Source organism: Taeniopygia guttata, chromosome 5 (assembly GCF_048771995.1).
Source record: "Taeniopygia guttata chromosome 5, bTaeGut7.mat, whole genome shotgun sequence".
Lineage (NCBI taxonomy): Eukaryota > Metazoa > Chordata > Aves > Passeriformes > Estrildidae > Taeniopygia > Taeniopygia guttata.
Window position 1 is genome coordinate 57,992,701 of NC_133030.1, and position 20,662 is coordinate 58,013,362.

The following is a 20,662-nucleotide window of genomic DNA, read 5'->3' on the forward strand; positions in this document are numbered from 1 at the left end:
TTGTTTCTTAAAAATAAATCTTGGTTTGTACCCAGCAGCAGAAACTTATTCATGTACCTTAATCTCCTGTATCCTCTGCTCCAGGGTTTCTATGGTGTTCTCCTCAGGCACGTGAGCATCCAAGAGCTGAGCACATTGCTGGCTGTACTGCTGGAACTTGGCTGCTGTCTCAGTGCACAAAGCATCAAAGGGCTCACAGAGCTGCAGAGCCGCCTGTGCTGCCCGCAGCTGATCTGTGATCTCTTCATTTACTGAGTTCCACCTGCCAACATATCAAAAGATTAAGAGTGTTCTCCCAGTAGGTTCTCCTGCAGAATATGGTTTGCCACAGGATTCCTGTGGGAGTTGCTTTGCATCCACACCCACGTTCCTGAAAAGCCAAAGTTTGTGCTGTGGGAACCATCACACGATAAGCATGCAGGTAAAAGGTACAAGTTCCCCATCCCTGGAAGTGTTCAAGGATGGATGGGGCTTGGAGAAACCTGGTCTGGTGGAAGGTGTCCCCTTTCATGGCAGGGGGGTTGAAACTGGATGATCTTTAAGGTCTCTTCCAACCCAAACCATTCCATGATTCTGTGGTTCTACTCCTCACACAGATGCCCTTAGATAAGTGAGATGCATTAGTACAGATTTGAAAATCTGACAGATGTTTGAGTCCTGCCTCAACAACTTGGGTTTTTTAAATACTAATAACTGGGGTCTGATATTGCAGGCTTACCTAGTGTGGGCCTCCGTGCACTTCTGGTCAATAATCTCTGCAAAGGAGGGGGAGCAGTTCTTCTTCAGGTTACTGGAAGCAGCCTGGAGCTTGGCCCAACTTTCTTCACTGTTCTCTGATTCATCTTGAAGAGCCTGAAGAATGGATTATTGTGATTAATTGTGTGGGACAAATTATCTAAGTGTAATTTCCCCTATAGATTGGCAGGGATAGGGCAGCAATAATACCATACTTCTGCAGCACAGATTAAATCTTTTGCAGAAAATGTAACGCCTATTCTTAAAAATTAGGAAGCTAAGAGAGGTGAAATGGTACAAGTTAGGAAAAAAAAAATCATTCAGGAGATCTATTTTAAACTGAGATAATTTAGTGACTGCTAAAGAAAAAGCTCATTTAGCAAACTCACACCTCTGAACTGAATAAATGAGTTTGCTAGAAACCAAAAATGCTTTTATTTTCAGCCACTGTTTCTACTGGCACTAAAGTTGGCTTGACACCTCCTGCCCTCAGCTGCAAGTTTCCCCTCCTGATAAAGGCAATTACAGCATATCTGTGAACTGCTCCAGGTTAAAAGTAAACAGGGTGATTGAAGGAAGGAGATGAGAAGGTGACCAGCTCCTTTTATTTATAACATGAGCCCAGGTGAGGGTAGAGAGCACTTGTGCAGAGTTTACTGCCAAGAGTCCCACACCCAGCATTCACAGCCTCAGTCTGTCCTGCACCACTTCTGATACAACTAAAAAAAAAATCCAAATCAGGCCTTATTTACAGGAAAACAGGGAGTGCTTGCACAGCCTTTCAACACTCATTTAAAGCCAGGAAAAGAGAATTTAGCCAAAGCTGTGAAATGCCCAGACCCAGGGCCAGCCAAACTGCCTAATCCAGATGCTCCACTTGGACTCTGGAACAGCCAAGCAGAGCAGCAGCAGGATCCAGAGCATTTATGTCTGGCATTCTGACTCATTCAGAGGCTGTGCAGGAGACTCCAGCTCTCTGGAGGATGACAGAATAGTTGGTTTGGTGCTGGAGCAAGCAGAAATGCCATCAATACAAGGTGCAAGGGAGCACAAGGATTTGGTGGGCTTTTTTCTTCAACCTTGTACCTAAACTGCACTTAAGTTGAACTTATGCACTACATAAAATAAGAAGTCTAAGTGCCTCTGGAGATTAAAAAAAAAAATCAGTAATATTGCACTAACTTCAGTGTCATTATAATAAAGAAAAAGTTGCTCAGATAATTTTTTAGGTCTTTTTTTCAGTGGAGTTTGTTTGCCTAAAGGCAAAGAAAGAAGGACAGAAATAAGACAACTTTACCTGGAGAGTTTTGACCTGTTTTTTCAAAGCTTCCAATGAAGCTTCTTCCTCAGAAGGTTTGCACTGGTCTATGCAGTACAAATATCTTGTTGTCATCAAGCTAACTTCTGCATAAATTTCATCATATGCTCTCCACTGCTCCAGTATTGACTTCATTGAGGCCTTTAGCTGTGCAACCTGCAGACAAACCATTTTTGTTAATATTTCTTCGGTAGTCCTGACATATAGATCACCTTTAAATTGACTTAAAACTTTCATTATTACAGCTGTCTAATCTACAAGGGGCAGATTTTGGTTCTGACTATGCAGGCACAAAATGGAAGATGAAAAAATGTCCACATTGTAGTTCACCCTAAATACACTGCATAGATAATTTTATCCTAGTACCCGAGTTTCAGGCACATACAGGCTGGTGGATTAATCATCTCTATTCTCTTTTGAATCATGGTACAGGTGGGAGGAATCTCTAATTGCTTTTTGTAGCCTGTAGCTAATTACTGCCCACACAAGGAAGATGGAAAGTCATCATTCCCGGGAAATGTCTCAGGGCCACAGACACACAGGCTTGAGCTCCACCCACAGACAATTTAATCAAGGTATTACATCTCCTTTGCCCTGTATTGGAAATCTCTGCCTGGCTCTGATGTGAGCAGTCACCCATGGGAAAGAACCTGCACTCGCTGTTTCACTGCTCAGCCCCAAACATCCTGCAGTTTACAAGTTTGATAGTTTAGTCACAAAATCCCCAAAATTAACATGACCCATGGTGACTGAAAGAAGAAAAAAAGCACCAGGCTTGTCAATCCTGCTAATTTCTATCTCCAGCTATACATCAGATAGAAGAAATTTCATCATGTACATAAACATAAATTTTCCTGTTTTCTTGGTAAGAAACAGTCACATCCTTTCTGCTGAAACCTTAACCAAGAAGCAGCAGATCAATATTAGATCAACATCTCCTGTGGAAGAGCTCAAGCAAAAGGGTTTAGGTTTCACAAAGTTCTGAGGAAAAAAAGCAAGGAATCTGTAATAAAAAGTGTAAAGCAATCTTAACTAGAAACACAACCACTCCATCATGTATAATTCTCTACAGTACGTGGTTATTTATTATCACAAATTTAAATCTATAAATATACTCATTATTATCTCTCCTGCACCTATCAATTACATTCACATTAAAAAATAAAATTCAGCTCCAGTTATAAAGATATTATGACTATAAATACAAACTTCTGGGAAGTCAGTTTGCATGGGAAACCAATCTGCCAGACTCTCCTTGAAGCAACTGGAAACGACACAGGATTTGAGGATGGCAAAAGCCACCCACCACCAGCTTCCCCCAGTTGCACTACAGGGGAGAAAGAGCAGGGTATGAAAGAGAAGGAGATCAAGAAAAAGAGTTTAAGGTTTCCATTTGCAGCTTGACAGAAACATAACAGTGTTTGTTCTTTATTTTCTTTAGCTGCAGATGGGGATCTGCTCCTCCACCCTTTGTACTCAAACTGCTTCAAGATCAGACTAATTTTTCTCTCTCAACTTTGGAAATAGATTAATTTACTTTACAGTAAAGACTTAAAATGGAATTCTAGGAAGGTAAAGGGTAAGGAACACTTTCCATCTTTTTTTGTACCAGCTCCTGCCATCTTATGAAGAAGATTAAATTACATTGGTGGTCAGAACATGCAGTGGAGGAAACCTGAACACAAGCAATGCTTTTACCTGGTTTACAATGCTGTCCTTCATTTCACACAGCTCAGCTATCCTCAGAGACTGAGATTCTGGGGTTTGTTCTGCACTTCCATTTGAAGCCAAACTCTCTTTGAGCTTATCAAGAGTTTTGGATTTTTCTGAGAGTTGATTTTCTAGCTCCTAAGTAATGGAAAAAAAAAAAAAAAAGTAACATCTTTAAATGAGACCATAGAGAAAAACTTTTGTGTGAGTAGCTTAGATAAACCTTTCTTCTTTAAAAGCAATTTTGTGTAATTTTTCAGTCATGCAAAGGTAAGACAGGAATGGGTTAGTCCCTGAAATCCTAAAAACTTTTAGAAAGTTATTTTCAGAGGGAAAAGAGACCCTTTACTCAGAGGGACTGCCATGGCAGAAATTTCAGTGAAATCAAGTGAGAACAATGTCCAATGAACGGAGATACCTGGGACTCCTTCCCCAGCACAACCAGCAAAATTATAAGAGTCTTGACATGCTGGGGAAAGCTCAGTAGGGAGCTCTTTACAGTAGGAGAAACTATTCATACCCACAATGGGCCACAGCATTTTCCTATAATGCTACACTTAAAGCCATTACCTATTTTCACCTCTCACTGATCATCCCCAAAACATTTTTAAATTTGGACCTCATTTTTATTGACCAAATGAATTTTAATAAAACATTTTAGCCACCTGTATCCTAGCACTTTGTGTTGCTCTGAGCAGGTGAGTGTTCAGTCCAAGCTACCCTTGTGCCTTTCTTCCATTCTGGCCCCTCCACATATTTCAGAGATGCAAGTAACTCAGTGTGTAACAGAGCACTCCAGACAATAAAAGCAGCCTACTACAAGACAGATGTAACCATGGCAATGAAAGAACAAATATTCTATTTTAAAAAATAGAGAGGGAACACTGTACTGAATGAAAACAGCAGCCTGCCAGTAACAGGAATCAATTATTTGCTGGCTGCCACCTGTATTATTTTGGGGGATCTGATGCCTAGAAAAACGTAACAAAGGACACCCAGACACTTGAGGCTGCTGCAGAGAGACTACACTACAGTCTAGGGCAGAAGTAGAGAGGGTTGCTATTTCTCCAAAGGAGTGTGAGTAGTTACCATGACACTTCCATCACAGAGCTCTTCAAACTAATGGAATTGATAATTTCTGCCATGGCTGTGCTGAACTGAGAACTACTTCTATTTGGAAGTACCTCAGAATACAATATTGCTGCACAACACTTCAAATACCATGAAGAAACAGCAGATGCATCTTCAATAGGTGGAAAAAAACATAGCATAGCCACTCACATTAAAAGTGGTTCTGGCTCTTTATCACCCGAATGCAACATGCTTTAATTAAAATGACACTGGACAATTCTTCTGGGAAATGGCAACTTCCTTTACACTGCTTTCTGTTGAAATCTGTGCAGTTCCTTAGTCTGGATTCAGCAAAGTGTGTTAAATAGGGCTTTTACAGTAATACCACTCAAGTCATGCTTTACCTTGCAATCATCTAAGGTGTTCTGTGCAGAGATCAGACTTGCTGGGGTCTGTAAGGATCTCAGTCGATCGCTCTGAGCTTCCAGCCAGTTGTGCAGAGTCTGGGCTTTGCTCTCATTCTCAGTAATATCCTCCAAAATGTGCTCCAGATCTTGTATCTGAAAGTTGCAGAAATGCTTTAACTTACTTAAACCTACAAGTGGGAAGAAACAGGGCTCTCCCTTCCACGACAAAATCTGAGATTACAAAATCTATACTGAAAATACTCTTTAGAGAAAATATTTTGAAAGGAAAACCTAAGAAGTTTTGCAGGCTCTTTAGGATCTGACCTTTTCCTTTGGAAGAAACAAGGCAGTGTGTGCTCTGGAGCTGGGAGACCTGACAAGTTAGGGGACCCTGAGCTATGTGGACACATTCATATGGAGTCTGAAAATCGCATTCTCAGTAAAACTCACCAAAACAAGGCTACTAATAACACAGGGACCTCAAGTTTCCTGTCTTCAATCTTGGCCCTGAGGATCCATTAAATCCTAGGACTGAATTTCCTGAAAATGGTTAGAGAAGATAACCTTTTCCCCAACAAAACTAAAATTTAATCATGGAAATTTTCAATTGCATGGGAAATGAAATTTCCACTTAAAAATGTTTCTGGAAGACTTTCTGAACTAAAAAACATTGGCAATTTTTCATCTGACCAGAAGTCTTTGTATCTGGATTCAGAATGGCCAGCTACTCCCAAAGCTGTATAAATTGAGACAGAGAGATGAAAGAGAAATGTGTTGGTAGAGGGATTAACTCCAGCAGCCTCATGGCTGCATTTTGGGATTCTAAGCTTCCCCATATCATGAGTCATAGCAGCTTTTCTGGGCATTGGGGCACATAAGCAGCAGCATCTAATTCTGGATGCATGGATTATTTCTAGCCTCACTAGAATAGAATAATTCTAAGGCATTGCCTGAAACAGATTTTCTCCAGAGAAACAAGATTATATGATGATAGGAAAATTCTGCATGTAGATTTAACTCTATCAGCTGCTGACCTTCAAAGAACTCAATTGGGAAAGCATATTTTACTACTGCAGGAGGAGGACACCAGCAGAGGAACCCATTTCAAGTGACCCAGGAGGGCTGAAGCAGGACTGGGAACTGATCCCTGCTGTGCCTTGTCCAGAGGCTCATATGTCTTAATAATCACTTAATAATCGCTGTTTTCACAAATCCAACTGCTACAACAGGAAAACTGCTGGCATCTTAATATATCCCTAATACAGAGCAGTGGCACAGGCATAATCAGAGCTGTAAGAGTGAAAGCCATGGGAACTCAATCCAACCTTTCTGTTGAGGGCTGCCTGCAGCCGGTGCCACCGCAGGTTCATCTCACCCAGGCACTCAGCAAACTCTGTCCTTTCATAGCGCTTGCTCTCCACGTCACAGGTGCTCATCTGCAGAAGGGACTGGTTAACAAAATCTACCATCCACTGCTTAAAGTTCATTTCCATCATGTATTCCTGCAGGGGAAAAAAGAGAAAGAACAAAAACATAAACCAGTCAGTTCTGTAGTTTTAATCTGAATGGCTCCAATGATCCTTCATGGTGTGGCAATGGGACGTTAATGGCTTTGTTTGAATCATGACCTAAAATATTCTTCTGAAAGAGACTTGTCTGTAGGCATAATTCTCAAATTTTACCATTCTGTATGTGTAGCTGTTTCCATCCACTAAAATTTCTGCAGAAAATCTCTATCATTACATGGGTAGTTCAAGGCAAAAACAGGCTAGAGATGGAGCAGGGAATAAAACCCAGGGGTACCAGACCCTGTACTTAATCCATTGGACAAAACCATCACACTGCCACAGGCCCAGATTAGGCCAAGACCAAGGCTTTCCCACACTTCTGCAACTCACAGGCAAAAGCAGCATGAGCTTCTACTCCTTTTAATAAAACATCTGTTATCAGAATAGAATATCAGAATATCTGGGAGGAAAAAGTGTCCTCCAGCATCGGCATCTCTTGCGCAGAGAGAAGTAAGATACTAAATACAAAGTGAAAACATAAGGGAATGTCTTTTTATTTCAGAGGGTATTAGAAGAGAGTAGGCAAGGGCTCCATATTTATCCAGTAGTGCCCAGAAAAGTCACCAAGGAATACCACAGTAACCACAGCTGCTTCCCTCTAGGAATTTGTGACCATCATCCCAGCTTTCTTCTCAGCACACACAGCCCCACCTTGCTGACAAGTGCAAAAGATACACCTACAAATCCACCTCTAAATATCCAAAGTGTTAAGAACAGCACCTCACCTACATATCCCAGCTGCCAACCCAACTGATACAGTCCAAAATGTTATATATGTGCTATATCAAGGCACTTGGAAAGAAATGTTTGCATTGGCATTTGTCATACGTGCAGCACCAAAGTGGCTGTGAGCTGCAACTGCAGACTGAGAACTGTCAGCCTGTCTGAGCCCTGAGCAGGGGCAGAGCAAAATAGGGCTCTGTGGGGATTCATGCCCTGAGGCTGGGCTCCCTGGCATCTCTGGAGTACACAGCTTGAATCCTCCCCATGGATGGAGCAATCAGCCTCTGCCACTTGTGCTTCAACATCTGAACAGCGCCAACAATCTCCTGTACCCTCTCTCTCTCTCTGCAGGGATGTTAATCTTGTCCCTCTTTCCTAGCAGGTTATTTCTTTTGATGACACATAATATTCAAATCGCCTGTTCTCTAGTTAAATGGATTCAGGTTATGGAGCTCCATGAGGAGGTATTCCTTGTTAAAAAGATAGACTAGAACACAGTACAAACACAGAGTCTGTATTCCCAAGGAAGGAAAGCTTTCCTGCTCATCACATTTTATCATCCAAATGCAAGAGCGAGAACAAATGAGACAGATGGGACAGCATGAGAAAAGGAGATTACAGCCCAGCAGGCAGTAGCTGTATTGCAGAACAGGCAGTGGTTTGTGTGTCATGGAAGCATAAAGGTTTTATAAAGGAGGATGTTTCGACACGTTTCAGACTGAGGAACCCTCTTGAGAGCAAGGGGAAGGATATGACAGTGCCTGTAAGCTGCTTCCATCCTTTTAACAGCAGGCCTGGACTCATTCTCCCATTTACCTTGTACTTCTGAAGGAGGGTCTTGACCTGGGCAGCACCACGTTGTGAATTTATTGGCTCCTCACGCTCCTGCTGCTGTTCCACATGGTCCAGCCAGGCCATTAGTTCAGCAATAGCTTCCCGTGATGAAAGCTTTTCCATCTGAAGCTGAGGTGAAGCATATAATGAATCCTCTACACTCTACTTGTTAGAAATACCAAGGAAGATGGCATTTCTGTTTTTAGAAAGGCTCAGCCACTATAATCGCATTACTGGGGCATGAACTTGAAAGTGAGCCCTGTGCTCCAGAGGGGCAAATGACTTGAGTTCTAGAATTTATGAATCTGAAATAACATTCTATCTAATTCTGAGTAATTCTTTCTAATTTTAAATAACAGACTTCCATGTAAAATCACAAAGATAGTAAATACATGTAGAACAGCCCAGGAAGAACACAGCAATATTTAAACTGCAGTACAATATTGGGGTTATTCTGAAAGCATATCACAGCTAATTCAGAAAAAGTCAACTGAATCCCAGCAGAAGCATTTTAACATAATTATTTAGCTTGAACTGAGAGATGGCAGCAGAGTTTCTCACTCACCTGGTGAAGCTTTTCTTGGATGGCTGGGAGCTGTGTAATCAGTTCTCCCCATTTTTGCTCAAACATTGCCAAGGATGACCTAAGTGCTGCAGTATCAGCTTGCTTCACGTGGAGGAGCTGGCTGGCAGTGCTCACCACTGATGACTTCAGGGAAGATTTTTCATCAACTTCCTTAGAAAATGTCTGGGGTGCACAGGACAAATTTAAGAGAGGGTTAATACTTATATATCTCTTGAAATGAAGGCAAGCCATATTTTCACAGGATGAAATGCCTCAACAAACAGATTTTATCAAGAGTGTAAACTTCAGAAAACCTAAGCTCAACATGTTCTGGCAGATAAAGCATTTCTTTGCCCACCTTGATAGACAGTGCTGAATGCCACCCTTTGCTCCCACTGAGACTGGGAATATCCTGATCTCCACTTCACACAGAGGTCCCGGGAGCAACCCCAGTCCTCAGACCTCTGGCCAGCTCACATCTACCAGTCAGCCTTCATGATGCTTTCCCCCATGCACTGTTCCTTCTGTCCGGCCTCACACTGGGGCTGAACCTCCTGGCCAGCCATCCAAGGGGAGCAGGAAAAGACACAAAATGTAATTGAACATGTTTCTCTTTCCTGACTTTGGCTCACCACCTTCACTCCTGTACCCTGAGCTCACACTCCAGGTTCAGTTGTTGAGTGGCTTTGGGGCACACAGCCATTCAGTGCTGTATTATGTGGGTGGCTCAAAGGCATGGCAAACAAAAGAAACCTCTCAGAAGGGTCGTTTGCACCAGAATTCACAATGTCTTATCTAAACCTGGCAGGAGAAATGACTTACAAACAAACTGCTGATGTTGTCCCTGATGGTGGCAAGATCTTGTGACACATTGAGAGACTGCTCCTTCCAGAAATTCATTCTCTGCTGAGCAGAATCCAACCATTTCATCAATTCCTCTGAGTCTCTGTTGTAGCTACAGGAGAAACAAAACAGAAACACATATCCAGCTGAGGCTGGGATAACAATTCTCACCCTCCATGTTGTCTTCCCTGTGAGAAGGCACGTGCTATTCTGGCACCTCTGCTGCTGCATAACCCTGCAGAAGCATGGTTTCAGTTCTCATCTATAAAAAAAATATCACAAACTAATGTCTAGCTGATACTTTAAACTGATTTTTTGTGTTAGACCCACCTGACCAGGAGTTTCAGTAATGTTTGAAGTCGGTGTAGCTCATGGCCAACTTTTTTGGTTAAAGACAACCACTGCTCTTCCAGCTTCCCAATCTGGCTTCTTATTTCTGGACAGTTCACAGCAGTCAGCAACTTCTTCCCTTCTTTCACCATCTGGTACAGCCTGGCATGCTTTTCATCAACACTGCTTTTGATTGTCTGTCAGAATATGGGAAGTTTGCAAAACAGTAACATTTTAAAGACAGGAAACACAACTAGAAAAAACACATATCACTTGTTCTATCTTCTCCATAATGTATTTTATTTTCCAAATGATAGAAATCTGTAATTCATTACAAGCAAAAGGGACATAGATTTTTGTGGGTTTGCTTGGTTTTTGTTTGTTTCTTCTGGGTAGGTTGAGACAAATCTCAACACACTTTTATACATTGTCAGAATGACTGTGTTATGATTTGATGGGCTTTTCTGACACCTGAAGACTTCAGGCAATGGACAAACACTTTCTATCAGATCTGACTGCACTGCCTACACATATGACTGCTCCCACCATAAAATTATTGTCTTCCCATGCTCCTGGAAGTTATTGTTCCTCCTTCAGCTCTACCCTATTTTTAAAAAAAGTTACCACTGTTTTGAAGGAAACAGCTGGGATAATTACTGAAAAATAGTGGCAGGAAGAAATGAAGAGTGGACAGTGAAGTCATCAAGTAAAAAACAAAGGTATTTCTGGGGGTATTTCTCTCGCAGAAACAAAGCCTCGAGAATTTTATTCTGCTCTGTTATTGAAACTGTCAAGATCCACAGTTTCACCCTGCACCAAACATCTTCTAAAGCTTTATGGCTTTGTTTCTCAAGTCTTTAAAGACAAATAAAAACTTAAAAGTGAAAAGCTAGTGAAGAACTCCAAAAGCCAAGGAAAACCAGGCAACTTCCCATCAATGGCTGTGCAAATTTTGTGTGTCTCTTGTCTCAGTGCAACAGGAATCAAAAGCACCAGAGGGCCACTATGACTGTAAATATATACAGCTGATTTATTACAAAGGTTTACTGGAGCTCAGATTTTTTCCTGGAAATATCCAGTGATATCTTTCCTGCAGCCAACTAGATTAAATCATTATAGTACTTTTTTTCTTTATTAAACATTCATTAATAATTTATTGAACACCCATTATTTTGCTATTATTAAATACTTATTAATTCAAAAAAATTGAATTTTCTCTGTGAGGAATGCAGAGCACTCTCTGAAAATACATCACTAAGGTTACTGAAAACCTTTCTTCTTAATTTTATAAAACAACCATAAATGCTGCTTTCATATCCTTATATTTAAATGTGTTTAAAATGTGGATAAAATATTTCCAGCTGGAGCTGAGGTTGTAAGTAAAGATGCAGCTCTGTTATCAGAGATGCAGCTGCAACCAGTGTTTCAATGAGTTCAAATATTTGGTATTTTCAGATATTTGAAAGCACTAGGTTGATTCTCCTTTTCCATAGGTTTTACACTGTGGCATGAAAATAATTTCTGAATTACAGAGAAGAGGCACTATGTTCACTCCAAGGCTCTTGCTGCCCTTGGGATCCATTAAGCCTGCACAACATCTTAGACTAAATACTTTCCTTTGAAAATTGAGTTATAAAGTAGTTGCAGTCATTACTTCCACTAAAATGGACTTGTGGCCCCTGGCTGAAATTAGCAGCCCAATCTTCTCCTACTTTCAGAAGTCAGTTTTGAGCTTGTATTCACACACAGCTGAGGAGACGAGGCAATGCCCTGCAAATCATCTCCTCATATACTAACTAGTATTTTTTGCCAGTTCTACTGATCCATAAAGAAAAGCAGTGACAAACACATAAATACCTCTAGAAGTGCAATCCTTTCCATTAATCTGTCTTCAGTTTCTTCAACCAAACTGACAGAAGGCAGCGCAGAGGCTAGTGCTTCTAACTCCTTATTGAAAACTAGGCATTCCTCATCAAATACCATCCAATCCTAAAAAATACATTGAATTGTTAATACAGCACAAATCCATTTGCATTTTAACACACCAGACTCAGGCCTTAATGCCTTCTCTAGCATCAGCAGCTCTTACTTTAATGAAACATAACACAAAAATAAGTGAATAATAGGTAATTATCAAAGTGACACATTTTACCACAGATGAATTAATTCTGCAAAATATTTAAGGATTCTTATTTTAAAGTGGTGTAGGCAATTTTTTATTCTCTAGGGACGTTCTGAGATTATTGGTTAAATTTTTTAAAGTTTTATTTTAAAGTGGTGCTGGTATTTTTCTGCCTTAAAGGGCTCTTCTGTCAGTCCAGATAATCAGAAATTACATTTCAACATATCAAAGTGTGATGTGTTGAAATGTCCACTTCCAGAGATCTTCAAGAAGAAAGCTGGTTTACTGACACACACAGAATAAGTAATAAATGGGCTGTTGCTGTCCAGTGGAATCAGGAAAGGACAACTACTAGCCAAAGAATCACTGGTAGGACAAGAGCTGGACCAGATGCAACTTTTCTCCTTCCTCCCAGGTTTTACTCTTGGGTGTCTTTTGATTTATTACCTTTAGCAGGCTCTCTAAGTGTATACCATACTGGCAGGCCTTCTGCTCCAGCAATTTGACTTCATTCACTAGCTCTCTCCAGAATTCCTCTCTCTTTTGCAAGACAGAAGGACTCACTCTCTTGGAAAAGGCTTCCATGTAAGCCATACGTGTCATGAGGTTGTGGAAAAAATCCTGGAAAAAAACCTCAAGTTACAGCTTGCTGTTTAAGAGAGATCACACTCCCACAGCAGGAGTTCTAAGGCTTGACTAGTAGGCAGGACACAATAATCCTTTGGGATAACTATAAGAAAAATGTGTTTTCCTTACACAGCTGTGTGCTCTGAGGTAAGCAGAAATAGCAATTTATCACCAAAATTGGTACTCTTTTGGTGTACTGAAAAACTTGTCTTGGTTCTCTGCACATACAGCAGTCCCTCCCCTTTGCTATGAGCCAGTCACTCTCCTCCACTACACTGCAGAGGAGCCAGTCCCAGCAAACAGTGCTCCTTGCCATGCTGACCTGAGCAGTGCTGTAATGAACACCTCATACCTTGTGATTTTTCAGGTGAGACTGCAGAGCTGCTCTGCTTTTTGTTAGGTGCTTTGGATCTTGTGCCACCTTCTCTTTTCCAATAGCTACCAGCTCTGCAAACCCACGAAGCAAATCCTCATACTGGCTTTCACTGATGGCAGGGGAGTTCAGCTCCACATACTTTGCTTTCAGAATCCCCCACATGTCATCCAGAACGTCCTACAATGCAAACACTGTGCAGTGATCCATGAAGGACAGAAATGAATCCCACAAACCCACAGAACACAAAATAGCCATCAGCCTTTTGATGCTGCAAATACCTTGCTTAGAAGAATCAAACCTTGCTGAGTAAGTGGAAACTGTACTGTGGTCTTACCTCTAATTTATAAGCTTCCTGGATTAAGGTGATAGGTAACTGCAATCTTTCTCCATGGCCTCTCAATTTTGCTACTTGGCTTTCAAAGTTTTGCAGCTCCACAGCACAGTCACCAATTTTCTAGATGAAGGACAAAATTAACTGTTAGGAAGAGTTCCATTCCAATAAACTTTCCATTATCACTGGTAGTGCAATGAATCCAGTGGCTGGATCTCTCCTGTGCTAGCACTTCAGAAAATCCTTAGCTTATAAACTAAATGGACAAAACAAGGCATAATTTACTGTGTTCACAAAGCACAGCCAGGAAGGGAATTCATGTCTTGTGTCTCAGGACAACATTCAACATGCCTTTCCACTTACTAATTCAAGAGCAGCCATTAAAGGAATCATGGACTCAGAAAACAGCTTTTTCTTATGAAACAGAAATAGTCAGGGATTGAGACAGGATCCCTCTGAAGGAAGGAAAGCTATGTACTTCTGGCATTCCTTTTCCAGGAGTGGTTACCTAAGAGAATATAGCCAGTCCTTTTTTATTTTATTATGCCTCTAAGCAAGGTTATGAGCCTGTAACAAGAAACCTTCAGAATACCCTCCCTGCTTTGGTAATAAGTAGGTAAATGGCCAATGACCATTCTGGGGAGGATATGCAGTCTGTTAATTTTTAATCTTCTGCTAATCCCAATTAAGGTCAAAGAAAATAGCTTAACTGGTCAAATTCCATATGATAAAGTGCTCATAAATGCTGCAGGAGAAAATAAAAATACCAGAGTCCCACAAAGAAAAGGTACTTTGGAATAAGAAAAGGTATAACATGTGTAGTTCTTTTTCTTCCCTGCCATGGCATGGTGGTCATTTGCTCTGGGAGGTTGAGGAGAGACTGGTTCCTCCACTCCAACCACTAAAATTAAAAAAAAAAAAAAAAAAAAAAAAAAAAAAAAAAAAAGGGGAAAAGGGGTGGTGGTGAATATGGCAAATTTTGAACTCTCTCCTTTTCCCATTTCAAAAACCTAAGTTAGACTCAAACTTTAGAAATTATGAAACTTCACAAATTGCAGAAGGCTGGAAATAATAGCTAATGCTGTAAAAACTCTCATTTCCTTCAGATAAAATTACCTGAAGCTGTTCAGAAACATTATGTCCATGTAGTTCATTCAAGCATTGCTGCAGAGCAGCTTTTTTCTCAGTTAACTGATCATAGAGTAGCCTGGTTTGATTCTGTAAAATAAACAAACATCAGAAATTTATCACATTAACAGGAGTGTAGTAATGACCAGACAAAATTATACAGCAAACAAAATTATTATCTCTTTAAGTAAATGCATTTTTTTTTTCTCTTAAAGAAACAAACAAACAAACAGAAAACACCAAAATAAAGCATATACATTATGGGCTTAAAGCAGTAATTGGACAAGGGAAATTCTGAGTCTGTGTAGTATTTAAGAAGCAGATTACTCTGTCACAATGATCCTCTGTGACTGTAAAAATCAGGGAAACTGGTAAGAGAATCACATTATTCTCTTCTGAAAATGGGAAAATGAGCCCATTACTGGGGACTGATGGAGCTCTCTGGATTCTGCATACATAAACATTGCAAGACCAGTTCTGTGGCTGTTTGGAGACAACATGCCAGTGTTCCTCAAAAGGGCTGCTATATTATTCAGCAGTAAAGGGCCAGGATGACTTGCAGATGATGAGCACACTGGAATTTTACTGGACATTGCAAACTGTATTTCAAAGACCAGACTCTTCCTTAGTTCAGACTAAAGACCTGATATGAATATTTTCCAGCAAGAGTTTTACATTTAGCCCATCACAAGAATCTAAGGAAAAGCTTCTCACAATCTGCTTTTCCAACAAAGAACAAAAGAAGGAAAATTTGTGCAACTATGGCTTCTGCAGCACAAAATCTAAAGGAATAGTAAATGCAGTGGGGTCAAATCAACCTACAACACATTGCTAAAAACAGCCCAGTGTCAGACACGGCACCACAAGGGAGGAAGCCTGCCTCTCCTGAGGACAGAGCAGCTGAAAGAATATATGAAACCCTCCTTGGCCCAGTTCCTACACACAGAAACTTGCTTTAGCCTGCAGCTCAGCCTGCATGGGATCCCAGGTTACCTCCACACTTTCTGCATGAAAATTTTCTACTGTGATCCAGGCCTCTGTGGCAGTCAGCATTGCAAACAGCACTGTAACCAGCAAAATTAATCTGCTTCTTGAGAGGCCAAGACAAGTGTTTTAAGTAGCGAAAAAAAAAAAAAGAAAAAAAAAAAAACCAAAAAGAAAGCCCATTAGAGATTGTTCATCTATAAACCAAATGCATTAACACTGACAAGCCTAACAGGTGCTGTGAAACAAGATGTGCATTTAGCAGTGGAGTACCAGGTAATTGCTATTATGATCCAGCCCAGCTTTCATGGAGCTGCTCCTTGAAGCAGTGGCAGCTTGAGTTTGCTCCAGCCGTGCCTGCAAGTTGTTAAAGCACTCGCAGAACACATCTGTGCTCCCACCAGCACAGCTGATGGACTTCAGAAGATCATCCTTTTTATCACTCAGATCAGCATGAAGTTTTTGCAGCTCCACAGACAGAGTCTATAGGGATGAAAGAAAAACAACATGAGTGAAAATGGTTTGTGCAAGGACTCTTGCCTGTAAGAGGCAGCAGGACTCCAGTTGGTAATTGTTAAAAGCAACAGGCTCAAATCTGTGCAATACAAAATTGTTTGGCAGTGTTACTCCTGAATAATGCCAGCAGAACAGAAAGGAAATACCAGGCCATATATATTCTGCTGTAGCAGAAATCCACTGGGGATTCTCCCTCCCTGAAGGATTTAGGGCAGTTACCTCATAGAGAGCCTGCTGCACAGCTGCCTCTTCGGCGGAGAGCACAGAGGTGTTCAGCATCTCCTCCATGTTATTCAAACACCGGCTGATTGCCAGAAGCAGCTCAAACAACTTTCTGTCCAAATTGGAAGAGACTTCCTCTGCCACATTATCCTGGGCAAATGCAAGCCAGTTTTCAGTACTTTCACTCAAGGCGTGGCTAAGATTCATTCACTCATATAAGGTTAGAGGTTTGCTCAGCTAATACTAAAATGGAACTAATGAAATACTGAGAGACAGACTTGGATATATGCATGTAACATTCAGAGCTGTCAAGGTCAAAGCTGAGACAGTGACCCTTTATGTAGTGGACAGTGGTTGTGCTCTTACATGTCTCTAATCTCAGGAATGAGGACAAGAAGTTTGTCTTTTCAGCTCCAATCCTGCAGACTAACTGAAATCATTCACAGACTCCTTGCTTTATGCAGTTTGGGGATTTTTACCCACACTAGCAAACTTTTGGACTCAGGTAGAAGTATCATAATGGAGAACTTGGAATGTTTCCTTTCAAAATCCTCAACCTATTTCTACATTACAGTTCATGCCCAATACAAAAGCTCCCTACAGTGAATGCCATTTGCAATAATAGGATTACTGGCTGTTTCCCAGTGTCCAAACAGTGTCCTGTGTCTAGAATCCCTGTGTTTTTTTGCAATGCTTAGGACATGCAATTTTTACCTGTGCATGCACTACATTTGCTTCCTGGCTTAGGTCTCCCAGCTGGACAGTGTAAGTTTTCAGCTCTTCCACAGTTGGGGTTCCTGCACCTGAGAATGTGCCTCGAGGCAGCACGTTCATCTTCGTTGTGATCTAACATTTGGAAAAAGAACATTGCAATTAGAAGAACAGCTCAAATGAAGACAGGGTATGGACAACAAAATAACACTCCTGTCAAAACGTTTTAAAAGATTCAAGGCACTGATACAAAGCAGCTGGATAGCAGGACTCCCTTTTCACTGGCAGAATTTGGGCAGGCTGTGCCTTGATGGGAGCTTGACTGAAAAAGGTGCCTCTGATTGCCAGCTTTATGGGCTACAGCTGTAGTTTGGGTTAAGGCAACCCTATTGCCCACTGCAGGGTAAGTCTTGCCTGAAGAAGAACTGACTTTTATCCCTTTACATGTCTGATTTTCTTCCACGTATTGCAGCAATTTCAGAGGACAGAAAATCTAGTAATTCTATTTTAGCATGAACAAAACTGTTAATAAAAGGAATTATAGTTTTATCCAAGCAGTAAAAGTCTGCAGTCTGTTCAGAACATACATACAGCTCAAACTCTGCTTTTTATGTATGATAATGAGAGAACATAATGGTGAATGGCAGAACAAAATTTAAGCCAGAGATTTGCTTTGACCAAAATGTTCTCACTTGTGGGAACTGAGATTTCAGCCATATCCACAGGAATCAGCTGTGAGCTTGCTGGATAATTCCCTTAGTGCTCCTGGAAGAAGCAAGCAGATAACACCTACTCTGAAAATTAACCACAGGGGTTCACCTAAGTGCTCCCACACTGTGCTTAGCAGTCACTACTTCAGAGACATGATTTACCTCAAAGTAAAATTAAAAGACAATTATGAAAACACTATGCACTAACCATCTCCTCTGGAGAATCTTTGCACAGTTTTCATTTATCTGATGGAGAGCCATGCTACTATGACACAGAAAGATACACTAATTCCTATCTACACTATGAGAGTGTTTTATGGAACTTAAACAAACCTGAGGTTCCACAAGCTGGCAGAGAGGAGATTTCATCTTTGATGAGAGTTCCTGCTGTAAATACTGCCATTTATTACCCATTTGATCCTTTGGAGCTAAGGTGGCATCAGCCTGCTTGTTCTTTGAGTCAGACTCTCCATTGCTGTATTGAGAAAACATTGTTAGAATGAAAATTATTGAAGCAGACTAAGTAAAACTAGGTTTCTTGTACAAGATTAGTTTCTCCTGCTCCTGCCTCGAAAGCAAAGTGAAACCAAGTGCATGTACCATTATTAATCCAAACTCTGATAAACTGGGACATCCCCCTCTGCATGAAATATGCCAGGAGCCTGCTGGCAGCCTCCACCTCTGAAATGACAACCTGGGGAGCACAGTCCTCTAGGAAGTCCTGGTTCAGTGCTGGAAGGTGCCTGATCCCAATGTCCCTTTTTCCAAAGCTGCTGCCTTTACACTGGCTGGGTGTGCCTGAGCATTTGTAGAGCCATGGCTGTGATCAGAGGGCTGATTTAGCCTGATTTAGCTCATGGCAGGTGTCAGTCCTGCCTGTTAGTGAGATCCTGAACTCTGGAGTCAGCTCAGTATCACAGAGGCTGTCACATCAATGAGCCTCCATTCCTCTGGACTGTTGAAGCCCCAAGCTTCTGTCCTTTTTCTTCTAAAGGCACACAGAACCAAAGAACAGAACCAGGGTTGCCACTGCAAGGCTCCAGCAGGTTTAGGCAGTTTTACATAACTGAATCTGGTAACTGATTGTGTTGTTCTGTACCTGGATTCTGATTTTGGACTCACGTTGTCCTCAAGCTGTGGCTGCATTTTTTCCACACATGACTCAATAAAGTCAATGAGGCTTTTCTGCTCAGCTGCTTTTAATTTCAGGTCCTGTGCACAGAGAATAGCATGAACAGTTATGTGAACTGTAATAATAGGAAGTGATGATTGCGCTTTTTCAATCACATTTTATGTGAAATCAATTAGCAAAGAAAAAAATCATTTATCAAAGAAAGACTACATCTGTCAGAATAAAATGCAGTTTATGTACGAACATGAATCTACAGAACAAACTATTTTCTGCAAACATGCATTTTTATGGAATATATTTCTACCTGAGCTAAAGTTTTAGAAGCAAAGCCCAACCATAAACAAATTACATACAGAAATTTAAACACCACTAACTTCAATCCTTACATAAAGAAATAGGCAAGATAAAATGGGGATTTGCTCAAATATGAGTTTGAGTTCCATTAGTTAAAAGGAGTGTTGAGTGAAAAGTGAGCAATTCTAGAAGCTCAAGCTGGACCATTTTGCCCAGCTCTTTTCCAATTGCATGAAAAAGGCAAAAGTTAATTTACAGTTAGCAAAATAGAAGTAATTTGCAGAGCACAGAACATTACAAGATTTTTGTATTGTGTTAACAACAACCTTAAAACTCATAGTGAGTTAGCCCATAGGAATATGTTCATAAAACTTTAGTTCCAAACTTACCTTCAAAAACAGTATCAATGTATAGATTCAATTTCATAATACATTAGTGTTTTAAAGCTAGAACTCTTGCCTTGTTTCACAATGATTCAGATGGCATCACCCACCCCTCCAATCTCCTAGCTTTATGATATTACTAAAACTTTTGGACAAGGGATTTTAGGGGTGGGGCCTTTCTCCATCCTGACAAACTCTCCAAATCCTGGAGATGGGCAGCTGAAACCTACCCTTGACAGAGCTGATCCCACAGGGAAAACTGCAGGATGTGGAGCACCCCAGCCCCTGGACAGGAGGAGAATTCCTTACCTGTGGCTGCTGAAGCCCCTTGTGCCAAGGCTGTTGGGCAAGGGGCAGCTGGGAAGTGCTGAAACCATCAGAGTGCAGGATCTCCAGGGGCTCTGGGTCAATCCTCTCCCTGCTGGGAACCTGTAAAGAGAGACCCATTGTGCGAAGGCTTCTGGACTTGACAAGAGAGCAGAACCCCACAGGTGCAGCCTGGGGAAAGGCAAAAGCCTTGGACTTAACCACACACAGAATCAGCAGCACATTTTAAACAACTGCTGCTTTTGCAAAGACTTTTTTCTAGTTGAATATACTGAAAGTTTCAACATCCTAACCATTCTAACCTTCTGCCAAGGTCCTAATATGTCTCCCCCAATAGTTACTTTGCTTTCTTTGCTTTTCCTGCTAGCTAGGTGATACCAACCCTCCCTCCTTTTTGTTTGACCAAAATACAGGCATGTGCAATTTCTGCTTATAAATTCGGTCACGCACCTGGATTTTCAATCTGTTTGTGCTCACAGAAGTATTTCAACAGAAACCTTTACCAGTGCTAAATCACACCAAAGGGACTGTGGCTGCTCTTAAGCAAAAACATCAGGTGTGCTTCTCTGATCCCTCACACAACAGAGAGGGAATGACCTCTGAAACCAGGAGTTACCATCTCACCCACTGGGAAATTCAGCAAAGACTGTGCAGCTGTGGTGCAGGAGAGCTGACACAATCACTGCATTTAAGAA

The 20,662-nt window shown here is 41.1% G+C and overlaps 1 protein-coding gene across 3 annotated transcripts in view; it reads right to left on the reverse strand.

Annotated features, from left to right (window-relative positions):
• SYNE2 (spectrin repeat containing nuclear envelope protein 2) overlaps positions 1–20,662 on the reverse strand; it is a 175,823-nt gene that overhangs the window by 47,817 nt on the left and 107,344 nt on the right. For all 3 annotated transcript variants that reach the window (XM_030275147.4, XM_072930501.1, XM_072930502.1), the window contains 21 exons: positions 19,950–20,069; positions 18,931–19,043; positions 18,165–18,306; positions 17,125–17,256; positions 16,408–16,560; positions 15,946–16,155; positions 14,677–14,778; positions 13,564–13,683; positions 13,206–13,406; positions 12,674–12,847; positions 11,962–12,093; positions 10,105–10,301; positions 9,754–9,886; positions 8,932–9,114; positions 8,349–8,495; positions 6,567–6,743; positions 5,239–5,394; positions 3,752–3,901; positions 2,033–2,209; positions 719–852; positions 58–262 (listed from right to left, as the gene is read on the reverse strand). In XM_030275147.4, the coding sequence (XP_030131007.4) occupies positions 58–262; positions 719–852; positions 2,033–2,209; positions 3,752–3,901; positions 5,239–5,394; positions 6,567–6,743; positions 8,349–8,495; positions 8,932–9,114; positions 9,754–9,886; positions 10,105–10,301; positions 11,962–12,093; positions 12,674–12,847; positions 13,206–13,406; positions 13,564–13,683; positions 14,677–14,778; positions 15,946–16,155; positions 16,408–16,560; positions 17,125–17,256; positions 18,165–18,306; positions 18,931–19,043; positions 19,950–20,069 (3,258 nt within the window). The remainder of the gene's footprint in view (positions 1–57; positions 263–718; positions 853–2,032; positions 2,210–3,751; positions 3,902–5,238; positions 5,395–6,566; positions 6,744–8,348; positions 8,496–8,931; positions 9,115–9,753; positions 9,887–10,104; positions 10,302–11,961; positions 12,094–12,673; positions 12,848–13,205; positions 13,407–13,563; positions 13,684–14,676; positions 14,779–15,945; positions 16,156–16,407; positions 16,561–17,124; positions 17,257–18,164; positions 18,307–18,930; positions 19,044–19,949; positions 20,070–20,662) is intronic.